This window comes from Xyrauchen texanus, chromosome 34 (assembly GCF_025860055.1).
Source record: "Xyrauchen texanus isolate HMW12.3.18 chromosome 34, RBS_HiC_50CHRs, whole genome shotgun sequence".
In the NCBI taxonomy this organism is placed as follows: Eukaryota; Metazoa; Chordata; class Actinopteri; order Cypriniformes; family Catostomidae; genus Xyrauchen; species Xyrauchen texanus.
In genome coordinates this window covers 16719268-16734720 of record NC_068309.1, presented here as the reverse complement: position 1 = coordinate 16734720, position 15453 = coordinate 16719268, and the positions used below count along the sequence as shown (strand labels likewise).

Here is a 15453-nt window from a genome sequence, read left to right as displayed (position 1 = left end):
TCATATCAAACTTTTTTTTTTTTCTCGTCAAATACATTTTTCTAAAGGTAAACCTTCAAATATTTAAATTAGTTTTTTAATATATATATATATACACATTTTTCTAAAGTGAAACCTTTAGAGTTTTTAATTCGAATTTTTTTCTCTCTTTTTTTCTTGCCATTATAATTTTTCTAAAGTGAAACCTTTAGAGAATAAGACAATTCTGGAAAGTGGAAAGCACATTGCTGACAATAAGGTACGTTATATTGTGCAGCAATTTCATTTTGAAAAATGTCCATGTTGTTGAAGTCCATTTTTAAAAACGTTGCTTCGACGCACCGCCGCGTCCTCTGCGTGTCCAACGCATGCGATATTTGCTCTGTGGAAACAGAGGCAAAACTCGCTTCTCCTTCCTCTCCAAACCTCATCCGCACAAAGAATGAGGGCCATTGTGTCGCTCTCGTGGCATACCTGACCTCATTCACATAAAGAATGAGGAGCATCTTGGCATGGACGAGACGAGAAACGACGTAGAACCGCGAGGGCCACTCGGGCCTGCCTCGCGCTGCCTGGACTGATCGGTCTCCTCAGGAGCATCCAGGGATGTGGAAACATCATCATCCTTGATTCAAAGGATGAGCCGAGTATTCCTCAAGGTTTGCAGCATATCAACAGAGAAGAGTGAACTTCTAGCTCAACGCTTGAGGGTGATCTCAGGAACCCACTCGTTGTAGCTGCGACTTTCTTCACAGAACAGGTGAAGCTTTTCCAGAGCTGGATCCTCCCATGAACCTTCAGTTGGGTTCTGTTGTGATCAAAATAAATACGCAATTAATACGACCTCAAAACAAGTTGTAAAAACCTCATTTTTTGTTATGTTATTGCCATGAGAGCTAAACGTTTCTCGTATACATACCGTGATGAGAACACAGTGAGCATCATCAATTTGTTCCGACTTGTCGCCAACAATTTCAGAGAGACGCTGCATGTCATTCACTCTGACGATGCTGATGTCGTTGTCAAAACAGAAGGCTTGGATAAGAGTGAAGTGAATCTGAAGAGCGACATCACACTCAAATTCTTCATCCATCGCCAGGACGCAGAAAGACACACTGTCTGGGTCACTGAAATACAAGAAGAACATGATATTAGCATAATTTGCACTAATGAATCATTCAAAACTCTTGCGTAAATGGTTGAAGAAGGTGTTGAATAAGGGAGGAAAACGAACAGAATACTCACACATTCATAACTTTGGCCGATTCATAAACCCCAATGGTGAGGCATTCGTTAGCTTTGGCGGAAACCAAAACATCTTCGAGGGCTTTTCCAGTGCACTGAGCTCTCTCGCTGAGCTTCTGGATTAGAACTTCTTCAAGAGTCATGATGCTGGTAGTTATTCCACAAGGGAGCTGATCGATAGCAGAACTTCAGTTGGAGGTTATCTGAATGATTGGTGCTCAAACGGAGTGTGCTCGTCCTTTTTATACTTTCCGGCTTGTGGCGGCTGAAAGCAGCGTCATCTGATTGGTTTAACTGAATGGTGCATTGGTATGCTAATGTTATTGTCACCCTCCGGCTCGTGGCAGATTGATGAGGGCTGTAATGTCACTTTTTAACGCTTGCAGCCTTTATCTTGAGTAATTGTTTTGATTATTTCTGTTTGATTAATTTCGGATTATTTCATTTGCGGAAATTAAACTACAACATATATTATCATTGCGTCTTTTCTTGAGCTTTTTTGTTTCAGTAAATGTATATTCGCAGAGAAATATATGGTAACTGTTATTCACAGTCTGAAAGTGATTCAGAGTTTTAGTTTATTAAAAAACACTCTCCCCTATTAGGTTACTACCACTAAACGGATGCATACACTGCAACAAATATGCTAGTTTGTCAGTGAATTTCAGTATTTTTTAGCTAAGAATGTTATGGTAAAAGTGAGCAAAAGTGGATAAGGGATTTACTCCCCCGCCCCCAGCAAAAAAGACAGGTGGAGTGTGGCCATCTGTGGACACACTGAAACGGCCCTATTGTGAGTTTAGAAACTTCTATTATTTGACGCCTTTACAAATGCAAATAAGATGCGCGTGCCATGACGCCCTGCTGCCCAATCTGGCCTGCTGCTATACAGCCACAGACCACGTGACAAGATGCAGCTTTTCAAATGTAGGCCACCCTGCAAAATCAGTACTGTTTATATTGTTTTATACATCTTTTCTCCGTGTGCAGAAGCATTCTCAGCTCTAAAACTATTATTGTTATGCAAGAAAACGACTTGCGTTACATACATCCGTGATTTGGTCACCTTTTTGTTATTCTAAACAGCTTTGCAGAGCAATTATTTGAGAAAAATATTAGAGTTAGAAACATATCACATTTAGAAAAATATGACCAGTTTTATAGTGAAGAAACAATTCAGAATCACTGACTGCAAGATTATATGGAACGAGTGTAAGAAGGCTGTTATTTGAGAGGGTCAAAATGACAGGTTGACGATGACTGATTAGTCAGGCCCATTGTTTCCATGCAGAACAGGAGCAGATGGAGAGGCCTCACTTTAGGACGCACCCACTCACCCCTCACAACCCAGTAGCACGTATCACTATTGTTTGCAAGTTTTTTTGTCTACTTCAGAATAGAATATAAAATAGGTGCAATTTTAGTTTTTCATATAGGTAGTGAAGCTACATCGAGGATAAATGCTAGAAACATTTTTTTTTTTTTTTTTTTTTACATTATTGAGATGTCAATTTCAGATTGAGTTTCGTATGCAAAAATGTTTATATGCATTTAGATTTTTTTTTGCATGCATGTATGCATGCATTCAGATCTTCCTATAAAATCGTTGTATTACACAATATAACGTAAAACAACAACAGCAACTGAAGAAGTAGTTTCAAATCTCAAAGACACTTGCATCGGGTATGCATTGTTCTGGTATCACATCTGCAGTCCGGACAGCTCTTTGCTACCCCCCGCCACCTTAGTGCGCGAGAGTGACAGGTGTTCCAAGACAAACCTGCTCAAGCACAAAGTTGACTAATCTAACAATTGCTTTTATGTAGTTCATGCAGCTGCATATTAGTAGCGTCAGCTGTCATAACGCACATTTTATTTTTCTCTATAGATGACTTACAATCAACAAAGCAATGAAAGTCAGAAAAAGTTTACACAGATATGGTCAAGACTAAACAATAATTGTATACTATGGGCTTCTAAACAATAAAAGTTAAGTTCAGACCCATGGCTATTATAAATTCAGTTAAGAATATTCCTACAAAGAACAGAACAGTAATTAAGAATAGAATAATAACAAAAAAAAAAAAAAAAAAAAGCGTTTTGAAAAAGCCTTTTAAATGCACCATAAATTGGCTATAGTTTTTTGTGTCTGCATATTAGTTCCAATTGCTAAATACTGCCGAACTTTAATCAGCTGATCTTATAATCTTCCCCCATCAGCAGATGGGGAGTGTTTCCATAGCAAAAGAGAAGCCTGTCCAGATGCCACGCGCCTCGAGTCCGGTCAGGGTATGCAAATTAGCCACGCGTGTCTGATACAATCAGAAACAGATACATAACTTTATACACACCAAATCAACAGCAAAAATTTGATTCATTTGGGACAACTACACATTTACATTATCTTAACAAAAATACTTGCACCTGCAATATCAAGAGATATTATTTCTGTTAATTAATTTAAATAACCCCCATTCTTATATTTTCTTCTCTTTTTTTCTTCTCTTTTGAGAACATACAAACAACAAAAACTTAAACACATATGCCTATTCGTAGATTGGGTTATGTTGGAATATAGTTCATGTGTACAGTAATATGAAATGCTTCTCAGCATGAAACGTTTTTGGTATGTCTTTTGACAAAAAAAAAAATATATATATGTAATTAAGGGCTCAGAATTGAATACTTTCTTAGATTTCTATAGATGTCACGCATGTCTCAAGGCACGCGTCTGGGACAAGTCCGTTTCTTTATTGTTCTTGACAGCCAATCAGATTGTGCAGTGGAAGCGCGTGCCTCTATATCACTATAAATACTGGTCGCGTGTCAGGTAGAATCTCACTTCAAACTAATTTCGCTCCACTCGAGCCACTACTATATTTAAACTGCTACAGCCAACTTTACTCCAAACCAGGATGGTTAATGAAGGAACAACCCTGTCTGAGGCCCTGCTGGCTGCCAAGGCTGATGGTCGCCTCACTGTTGGTGTCTATGAGTGCGCGAAAATAATGAACGAGTAAGTCTAGAAGAACATCTTCCATTTAATATTCAATGCCAGGTTCGATCCATTGATCCATATTAGGCTTATGTGCACGTTAATTAACTTCAAACCTTCATCTTGTTTTCACAGGGACCCTGATAGTGTGTCGTTCTGCCTTTTGGCTACTGATGACTTTGAGTGTGACGTCGCTCTTCAGATTCACTTCACTCTGATTCAAGCGTTTTGCTTTGACAACGACATCAGCATCGTCAGAGTGAACGACTTGAAACATCTCAGTGATCTTGTTGGCTTCAAAGGTCAGCTTGAGGACGCTCACTGTGTTCTCATAACGGTAAGGATGTGTGCTACTCAAATATAACGTTGAAATGAACAATTAAACTCATTTTAAAGGCTTGTTTTTTTAACGTTTCCATTCTGTTTTCCCAGAACCCAACTGAAGGTTCATGGGAGGATCCAGCTCTGGAAAAGCTTCACCTGTTCTGTGAAGAAAGTCGCAGCTACAACGAGTGGGTTCCTGAGATCACCCTCAAGCGTTGAGCTAGAAGTTCACTCTTCTCTGTTGATATGCTGCAAACCTTGAGGAATACTCGGCTCATCCTTTGAATCAAGGATGATGATGTTTCCACATCCCTGGATGCTCCTGAGGAGACCGATCAGTCCAGGCAGCGCGAGGCAGGCCCGAGTGGCCCTCGCGGTTCTACGTCGTTTCTCGTCTCGTCCATGCCAAGATGCTCCTCATTCTTTATGTGAATGAGGTCAGGTATGCCACGAGAGCGACACAATGGCCCTCATTCTTTGTGCGGATGAGGTTTGGAGAGGAAGGAGAAGCGAGTTTTGCCTCTGTTTCCACAGAGCAAATATCGCATGCGTTGGACACGCAGAGGACGCGGCGGTGCGTCGAAGCAACGTTTTTAAAAATGGACTTTAACAACATGGACATTTTTCAAAATGAAATTGCTGCACAATATAACGTACCTTATTGTCAGCAATGTGCTTTCCACTTTCCAGAATTGTCTTATTCTCTAAAGGTTTCACTTTAGAAAAATAAAAATGACAAAAAATGAAAAAGTTAAATAACAATAATATTAATATTTTAAATCTCTAAAGGTTTCACTTTAGAAAAAAATAAAATGACAAAAACAATGAATAAAGAGGGTAAATATGAATAATTTAAACTATGGGTTCCATTTGTTAACATTAGTTAACATGTGAACAATACTTTTAAATAAGATTAGTAAATGCTGTAAAGTTAGATTCAACATATACATTTTTAAAATCAAAAGTGCATATATTATCAATAGTTAATGCACTATGCTAGCATGAACTAATAATGAACATTTGTGTTTTTATTAACTGACATTAACTAATTTTAATAAGTGATGTAAAAATATATTGTTCGTTGTTTGTCCGTGATACCTAATACATTAACTAATGTTAATGGATGTAAAAAGTGACCGGTTTCACTTTATAAAACTATTTTTAAATCCTTTCATCGTAGACTAAAATGAAAACTAAAACCAATGAGAAAATGATGATCTTTGTATTAAGATTTCACAATGGTTTTTGTATCAGAAAAAGGAATACAAATAAAAGATTGAATTACACTTGTTTAAGTTTTTCTTGTACATGTCATAATAATAATTGATTCATCATCTGACTTTATACGCCTTACATTTTACATTTTTTGTGCAACTTTAGGAGAACTGTTTAAGCAGAATATTTCATTATCAGGTACTTGATTTGTATTCACACAAACATTATACACATATAGGCCATAACTGAAAGCGCCATATGCATGCCCTCTTAGTTTCTTTCTAAGCCAACAATTGTTCCGCTGCAGAAGTCTAAAAAAAAACTGAACTGTTACTTATAGTCTATTTTCTGCATATAAAATGACTACATTTAGCCTATATATGTACATTTACAATGACTCTAAATCTGCTTGACTGCCATGTGAAACTTGATGAGTGAAAAGGAAACAACAATTTTGACTGATAAAATTGTGAGCAGACCACCATACATTGTAAAAATTAAAAGATACTTGAGGTACCATTTGGGGTTCCTCATTTACCACACAGGCAGAAACATCTAGCGATCAAGGAACTCAAGGAAGCCTTTTTTTTTATGGGGTTACCAAAGGAACAATTAACAGTCCTTTGTGTTATTTAGGTCTTCTAGGCACTAAAAGCAAGTTTGTCAGAAAACTGAAAAGATATCTAGAGAATCTCCAGAGGGTTCACTCAGTTTGGCAAACAAATGGTGCATTGAGTTCCTTATCATTTTTAAAGTGTAAACATCAAACATGGCAAACATCAAATTTAATCTGTATTGGGGGACTTCTTGTCTGACCTGTAAATATGGATTTTTATAGTATTAATAAACATAAACATCCAAAGAATAGAATTAGAATAGTAATATTTAGTGACTTGGAATTTTGCAGATGTGTATGTTCCAAAGCAACTTACAATACTCTCATTGCAGTCAATCCTGTTGGACAAACACTTTGTAATCATAAGTGAAATATCTACACTCACTGAACACTTTTATTAGGAACAGCTTTATGCCTACTTATTCATGTGATTATCTAATCAGCCAATCATGTGGCAGTGGTACCATGCATAAAATCATGCAGGTACAGGTCAGGAGCTTTAGTTAATGTTCACATCATCCATCAGAATTAGGAAAAAAAAAATAATAATTTCAACCATGGCTTGATTGTTGGTGCCAGATGGGCTGGTTTGAGTTTTTCTGTAACTGCTGATCTCCTGGGAATTTAACGCACAATAGTCTCTAGAGTTTACTCAAAAAACATCCAGTGAACGGCAGTTCTATCGGGAAGACACGCAGGCTTGAGTGAGGTTTAAGATGCCATTTATTTGATGAATGTATAACAGAAAAGTAATGTCTCTCTTTGGCGTAGGCCCCGTCTGGCAGTCTGAGGGAGTTGTACTCGGAACCGTCATATCCTGCCGGAGATAGGAGGCAGGGGCGAGGAGCCTACCCCCGTGCGGGACAGGGCTCAACTGGTGGTGGTGGGGTGGTGGAGGTTGCCATGTTAGCACACTGAAACAGCAATGTAATAGATTGTGATTAGACTTACAGTATAAAGCAATGGCTTACATGCGATTGGCTAGGAATTACCCAACTAATGCTATAGTCTTCCCGCTAGAACTACGCTGGAACTATGCTGCGCTTACATTTCTGTAGATGTTGTTGATGAGAGAGGTCAATGGAGAATAGCCAGCTGACATACATTTTATGAATGTATTTCTGTTAATAGAAATACTGTATATTGAAATTAAAAAATTATATGAATTTCCCATATATCTTCTCATATCAGGATAGACATGTTAAAAATAAAGGAAAACATTAAAAAATGTAGTTATAAACTTCAAAAGTAATTTTGCAGAATGGGTGATGTACACTTTTAGTGTGTGTGATGTAATTTCCTAGCATTCAGTATATCTTCAGTGATAGTCATAGTATCAAGACATCAAGGGACACACAAAACAACTCCATAATCAGTGTTAAAATGACACATTTACCAAAAATTAACACGTTAGTGAGAGAATATAACACTAAACTCTTAACTGTATGTGGGTGAAAATTTTAAATCCAGAGATTTAGCATTTATTTTTGTCAAAGATGTTTGACATGCAGTTTTGGGGCATGAAATGATACAGTGTAATATAAAAGGATTTAAATTATTAAAATTTAACTTTTAAATCCACAGAAGTTTGTAACATTATAAAAAGTCTTTATTCTTTTTAAAAAGCCTATCAAAATGGTTATCGGGTGAAATTAAACAATATAAGTACAGCACACACCTGAAATGGGGACTTAAATGACAGAGAATTTTTAAATGACCCATATCTACAGGTGTTACTGTGCGAAACACTGCTTTACATTGAAAAACAGCTCGGACAATGGCCAAAATGCGTTCAGTGCAAACGTCCCCTACTAAACTTAAAATGAAAAACGCTTTAATATAACGACCAAGAAGAAGAGTGAAAGAAAGAGAAAGGCTAAAAATGAAAATAGTGTATTTACCTTGGATTAGTGTCGTTGGTTTGGCAGTAATGTCAATAGTTTTTATCATAAGGGAAATGTAAGAAAATCACATGAAGTGTTTTAACTTCACCTGTACTACTGTACTTTTATTTTGAATTAATGCAGTAATGCAGTTTTTCTTACCTCTCTCTCTCTCTCTTCCAGAATGAGCTTTGACATAGTATGCAATAAAATATAATGGCATGTCATGAATAGGTGCGTGTGTGTGTGTGTTTCAGGTCCATTTCTCTCGTTTTGAGAAACATTCTCAGCAGTTTGGGAGTGTGACCCTAAAATATGGGACAAATGGCATCGCGTATGGATTTCATACGGAACACAATTTTTTCCCTTAATTATGGGACGATTCCTTATTTTACAGGACGTTTGGCATATTTTGTTACTTAATTTTACCTGATACTGCTTCAGTGTGAGGGTGACTCTCTCTCTCTCCACTCACTGTCAATAATGGTTGGCGATAATGGTTGTCATAGGCAGGGAATGGCAGAATTTAAGTGATAATGCACCAATTACAACAAAGAATCTCCAGTATACAGAAAAATGTATATTAACAAAACTTGTCTTCAATATAAGCATCTCTTCCACTGAACTAAATGGTATCTTATGGTATCAACATATAATGTTTTTGTGTCATATATATATATATATATATATATATATATATATATATATATATATATATATATATATATATACATGCAATACACTTTCTTACCACTTTCTAAAACATTGTATAACCTTGCAACAGTATGGCTGAACTTGCTTTACCCCTGCATCTCCAGCTTTGTTCTAGACTACCAATAAGGGTAATGAAGCAATCAAATAAGCCCCTGCAGAACAATACGCCAGCATGCAGGCGGCCCCACTTTACTCTTTCAGACAGCCAGTGCCTGCAGAATACAAATAAAGCCATGCCCTAAAAACTAAAACCTTTAGTATACCCAGAGACTAGGCCATAAAAACCTACTCCATCTGCTCTTGTGCATAATGAGCTGGAGTGTAGGTGCCTAGTAGGGGGGAGAGAGAGAGAGGGACATGGCCGCCCTGTGCCTGGCACAAGCCAGTCCCTATACAACCATTCTCCCCTGGGATATCTGCATCTTACCCTTACCACTCAATGGCTCTCACAAGAGCTAAGCGGATTCACCAAATTAGGGCATGCTGGTGAACCACTTTGGAGAACTGAGGGACAGTCTGCACTGTTCCAGAGATGAAGTCTGCTGTTACGTCCACACACCTTTGATATATTGATATAAGAGCATTACCCCCCAGCCACCGTAGTATGTTAGAGGCTTTGAAGGGATAGCTTACCAAAAAATGTAAATACTTTCATCATTTACTCATCATGTTGTTTAAAATGCATATAAAGATATTTCTACTGTTCAACACAAAATAAGATATTAGGGAGAATGTTCAGTCTCTGTCACAATACACTAATATTGTAAGGAAAAAAAAGATGCAATAAAGGTGACTGAGACTGTGCATTCTTCCTAAAGGCTCGGCCACATTTACTTTTGCACGGAGGTGAAGAAGGTGTGGGTGGATGTTAAGCGCATGTGAAACCATCAAAAAACGAAGAGCCAAGCAGCCTCTTTTTAATGCTGCACTTTATACTTTGTGAGAGTGAGGTTAAAAATAAACTTGATGCTAAAATGATGTCCTTTTCCATTGTGAATATGGCGAATTTGCCTGTCAATGTTCACGAATCTTGAAATGCACGCAAAATCAGTGAGGGGAAATTTTTCGCCATCGGAAGTCAAATTCAAGATTGCACGGATTCCCATTGAGATGACTGTATTTTTTCTGAGAAATTTAGATGTGTGGTTGTAAATTTGACTGTGCCTTAACATTAAAGCCCTACAGGTTTGGAACAACGTGAGGGGGAGTAAATAATTATATCATTAACATTTTGGGTTAACTTTCCCTTTAATTACTAATTAATTATTACATTATCTCTCTGGCCCTGACTCACCCTATTACATGGGTCTGAATGGCCCTTTCATCCCCCTCCCAATCCAAATATGAACCGGTGATGCCCCAGGAACAGCAGCAGATGGTGATGAAGGGTGAATTGGGAAGGGGTCTCCTGTTGCCGAGGCTACAGCCATCGGTATTTCTGTTGTCCCAACAAACACCTTATCACAAAACAGCCTTGGGGTGTTACAAAACAACGAGGGAACAAGCATATGAAGGGATGTTTCGGTTGTAATGTCAACAGAATCAACAAGCTTCTTGATGAGCTACACTGTTTATTTTGTTTTTATACTCTATAGTCTACTTCTACCATACATATACATCACTTAATATGCTAATTTGTGTACTAGAAGAATGCTATCAAACTAGATTTCTTATTATTTAGAAGTTAGAACAGAAACAAATATCAAACATTCACAGATTGTTAATTTGATAAAGGTTCTTTCCAACGTTCAGTGGGCAACATCAGTTTCTTCAAGCATAGACTTCTTAATTAGTTATATTTTGCCCTTGTTGCTCTGGCAGGTTGGAGAGCAGGCCTGCAGATTATAGTTTGCAGTAAGAGAGGCTCCAGTCTGCAGTGTATGTTAATCACTCATTGTGTGAGCCAGCTGTCTTTATGGCTGAGGTCAGAGGTTTGGCCCTCCTGCCTAATGCTGACAGCCCCGCATGAGCGCCAATGCCTTTTCTCCTCCAGATCACCTGCTCAAACATGTGGAGCTTTAGTCTCTTGAATCTCATTTTGATTTTGCATGCAATTCTTTGTAAGAACTAGAAGTCATAGCTTCTGTATGCTTTGTTGTTTTATAATGTGACAAATAGTGCAAACAATGTTTATTTTATTCCATTATCTATGGAAGGATATTTTTCAGTTCAAGAAACAATTCTGCAATGTTGAATCTAGAGTGTGGCTGTTCAAGTATGGCTAATGAACAATACTGGTAAAGTTTACAACCCATTAAAGTACACATCTGCAATGCTGTGCAATGCCGCCAGTGGCGGGCCGTGCATTTTAAGTCTAGGCCTTCAGTGTGATTCATGCCATTAAGAAAACACAGTTTCACAATGAATAAGATGCCCTATGCCTTTGGGCATCATGCATTATGTCGCAGCTAACAAGTAATACCAAATTACATTTTAAAAACATGTCCACGCACGAAAGCCAGAACTTGAAACAACACTTAAAGCTCAAGCCTAATTTTAACTGCAGCATGAATGTTTTGTGAAATGAACTTCTCCTGAACAGACATTCAAAAATCATATTTTGTCATATGAATCTACTAAGGAAGTCTATAATACCTGGAAAAATCTATCTAATAATATTTGCGATTTAAATGTTGCTTGCAATATATTTAGTTTCATCAGGGTACACGGTTATGCTACGTACCATTCAAGTTGGATGTGGGATATTCCTGTTTGATATCTCCAACCATAAATGCATTCAATTCCCTGATATTCGGAAGTGCAACGCTCCCGTTAGCTAAGCAGTAGTTTGACTCTCACTAGAGATGTCTCCTAGCAACCCAACTGATAAACAATGATGCAGCGCTAGCATTTGTGCTTCAGGTGTACGATTATCAAGAGATTATAATGTTTTATACAGCTGTTTCTGCAGGCGTTTGTTAAACATGCTTCAATATCCTGTATTGTGGAAATGAACTCATTTATCGATATTACTTAATAAAGTGAATGTTTATCACTTACTTTGTATATCTCCCTGAGTGTCGACATGTTTGGTGGCCCTGAGAATTCGCCACTGCCTTTAACAAGAGTTGATCACTAATTGTGTATGGCATGCTTCTGTCTCTGTGTACACTTTCATGGATGTGTAAACAGTCCATTGTCTTGAAATTTCAAGAGATTTCAAGCAAATCAGCATTATATCAGCACTAGATCAAGGGTGTGCAGTGCTGATACATGCTGGCAACTGTTGACAAAATGTAGCTCTATCTGCCAGACTTTGTTATGACTATTTGAGATTGCTGCAGGCTTACCACCCTCTGCAGTCACTCTTGATGGTGCTAGACCAGGCTGGTTGGTTGTGGTTTTTTGTTACTGTGTTAGGAGCTTGGGTCAGAGAGTTTGTCTGTAGTGGCACAGCTTGGGCCCCGAGGGTTGCAGAGGAGCCATATCAGATGGTTGAAAGCAGAAGGTGCAGAGAGGCTCCCCCCTTTCCACCAGTAGACAAAAGCTGCAGCCCTCTCTCCAACTCTGAGCTCAAAGAGAAAGGGAGTGGGGGGAGTCAGGGGTGACAAAAGTGCACTGAGGCCCCTGTACAAAGGATAAAAAACTCCCCTCCCTTTGTTGATGTTCTGAAAGAATAGCGTGGTAGCAGTGGCAGCTGCTGCGCCTGCACAGGACATTTGAGATGCCCCTTTTCATAAATACAAAGTCTGGAACCAGTGGGGGTATTTTGGAGACAAGGGGCATTGAGGATTTGTGTTCAAAATGAAAGGCACACTTTGCAAATACAACATCTCGTGGCAGTAAAGGGAGGAGGGGATAGAAGGGGGAAGGTATGGGGATTCGATCTGGCAAAAAAAAAAAAAAAGAAAAAAAGAAAGAAGAACTTTCAAGGATGATGGCCTTTAACGTGAGTATATCAATCATTCCACAAAAGAGTCCCACAGGGCAGCCATATGGGCAGAGGATCCTGGCTTTTGTCTAAAAATTACCGGTGCCTTTTATCACAGCTTAAACAACCACTAAGAATTCAGCAAACAAAAGTCTTCATATTTAGCTTTGGGGTATTTATGAGTTTATTTCCCTTCAAAGCAACTGATCTGCCACCAAAAAAGTTAGTGCAATTGGGAAAACTCTAGTAATGTTCTTATATGTGGAATTAAAAGTTGAACTTAGTTATTTGAATTACTTCTTTTAACATAAGCAGAATTTAAATAATTGAATACAATGTTTAAAGAGCCTATTTAAAAAGAAAATAGTTTCGAGAAGGGGAATGATATAGTAGGCCTACATTTCTTCTGCGTGCAATTTGTGCTATTTCAGAAAGAGCGTGACAGAAGGATCTAAACATTCACTATTTTTAGGAAAAGGCAGAGATTCAAAGAGGCCCAAGATAATTAATTAATCCAAACCACTTTGAAGGAACTCGACGGATTAAGTGTGCTAAAAACAGAATATGTTTTAATGTTAAATGGCGCCCTCTTGTGTTACTCGTTTAAAACGCAAGTGTTCATTTAAATCATTTCATTTTCCAAAGATTAACTCTGTTTATACACTGTGACTGTATAAATACATTATAGAGGAGGTACCTTATATAGGAAATGTTATTATATATTTTCATATTTTTCAGAATAGTAACTTGGGTCAGCCATTGTCTTTTGTTTATTCATATTTAATGACCCAGTAATTGTGTTCCTGCAAACAGACTACAGTGACAAGATTCCTAGGATGAAAACTGATATCATGATCACACAGGCAATTGTTTTTATTTTTAGATTAGATTAGATTCAACTTTATTGTCATTGTGCAAAATACAAGTACAGAGCCAATGAAATGCAGTTAGCATCTAACCAGAAGTGCAAATAGCAATATGTATATATATATATATACATTTATAAAAATGTATGATGTAGAGAAGCAGAGACCAGCTCAATGCAAATGTCTATGAATACAGTACATGGTGCAAATGAAGAAGTATAAAGTTGAAGGTGAATTGTACAGAATGAGGTATAAATATGTAAATATATTTATATGGCAGGTGGCCATAACAGTGCAAGCAGCATGTTTTGGTACTGGTACAATGGTGGCTGTTTGAAGCAGGTGGGGACAATGGCCTGGGCCAAGGAGAGGTAGAAAATAATAAATGTATCTTATCTAAGTTTCTTTTAAAAAGATAGATCTTAATATTTTTTTTTAAATACATTTTAGGTATTTTATAAAAAACTATCCTTATAAATATATGCAAATATGTATTTTTGTCCCTTACTTAAAAATAAATAAATAAAGAAAATAAAAAATAACCCACTTCTGTTGGACGGAGCCTGTGAAAACCTGTAATATTGTGTCTCCACCTAGTGGCTGCATATGCAACATGCAGAATTAACGTGGCGTTAAACTGATTTTCAGAAGGATCTAAAATGGTATTAGCTTAAGATATTTCTGTTCAAGTAGTTTATAAAAACAACTCACGTTTACATTTATTACATTTCTGCTGACCCGTTTGCTACAAAACCTTATCGCAGCTGTAGTAACTCGATTTTTAAAACTTATTCCAGGACAATATGATACAATGTATACAGTTAAAAACTTACACTGAATAATGTAAAAATTGCAAATATAAAACATGTTTACTAGATTTATGCTGCTAAATAAGGCTGAAAAGGGTCCATCAACACTGTAAATCCTTATAAGTTAGCAGAACTAAAAAAAATGGAGGCAAAGAGAGTTTCAAAAAAAAATGTAAGTTAATAAACTACCAAGTTTCAGTTAATAGAACTTTCAGATTTTGATGTTGTACTACACATCCATAATTGCTCTTAACTTGAAATACTAAGCTAACACATACATATTAACAAAAAACACTATTGCTGAGTTCAGAATGGCATACTAATCTTACTACTTCTGCCATATCTGACTATTGCAGAAATAGTATAAGTAGTATGGAATGCCATTCTGAACTCAACCTATGCTTTAATTAGCAAAGTAATTGCTCCATGCAAGCTCATTAATTATTCAAACACATTGCATGCTGGGAACACCAGCTTTAAAAAGTCAGATCAAATTTTTCATATTTAATTTGCCTGTGAAATATACACAAAATAGCTAATAAATATGATAAGGTTTTCTACTTTAAGATTGGTACATGATTATGCATGGTAAAGATAACAATCAATCATAAATAATATTTATAAGCTAAAGCATTCATTTTTACATGTTTGACTTGAGTGAATATGATGAATTTAAGTTTATACTTAAACTAACTTACTCAATGTAGGAAGTACTTAATATTTTCTGAAATATTTACTACACCACATTTACTACACTACTACACTACAACAAACTGAAAACAATAAACAATGCAGGTGACTTAAAAGGTGTCTGTTCCGTGAACTCAAAATAAAAAGTTCTATACTCATCAAGGTTCATTTGACATAATTTGTACAGTTCATTATTTTGAGCATTAGGGTTTACATTGAATTGACATACAAAGTGCCAGACTTAAT

The 15453-nt window shown here is 37.0% G+C and overlaps 2 protein-coding genes across 2 annotated transcripts; one reads left to right on the top strand and one right to left on the bottom strand.

Annotated features, from left to right (window-relative positions):
• Positions 1-29: 29 nt before the first annotated feature.
• Positions 30-1512, bottom strand: gadd45gb.1 (growth arrest and DNA-damage-inducible, gamma b, tandem duplicate 1). Its single transcript, XM_052104564.1, has 3 exons — positions 1225-1512; positions 899-1106; positions 30-787 (listed from the first exon to the last, which is right to left on the bottom strand). The coding sequence occupies exons 1-3, from the start codon at positions 1365-1367 to the stop codon at positions 677-679; spliced, it is 462 nt and encodes a 153-aa protein (XP_051960524.1). The 5' UTR covers positions 1368-1512; the 3' UTR covers positions 30-676.
• A 2416-nt stretch (positions 1513-3928) lies between these two features.
• On the top strand, positions 3929-5367 carry LOC127627959 (growth arrest and DNA damage-inducible protein GADD45 gamma). The gene is given in 5 exon segments (XM_052104587.1): positions 3929-3974; positions 3977-4102; positions 4105-4240; positions 4355-4556; positions 4652-5367. Coding segments are annotated over 5 exon segments (621 nt in total). The 3' UTR covers positions 4763-5367.
• The last annotated feature ends 10086 nt before the right edge of the window (positions 5368-15453 follow it).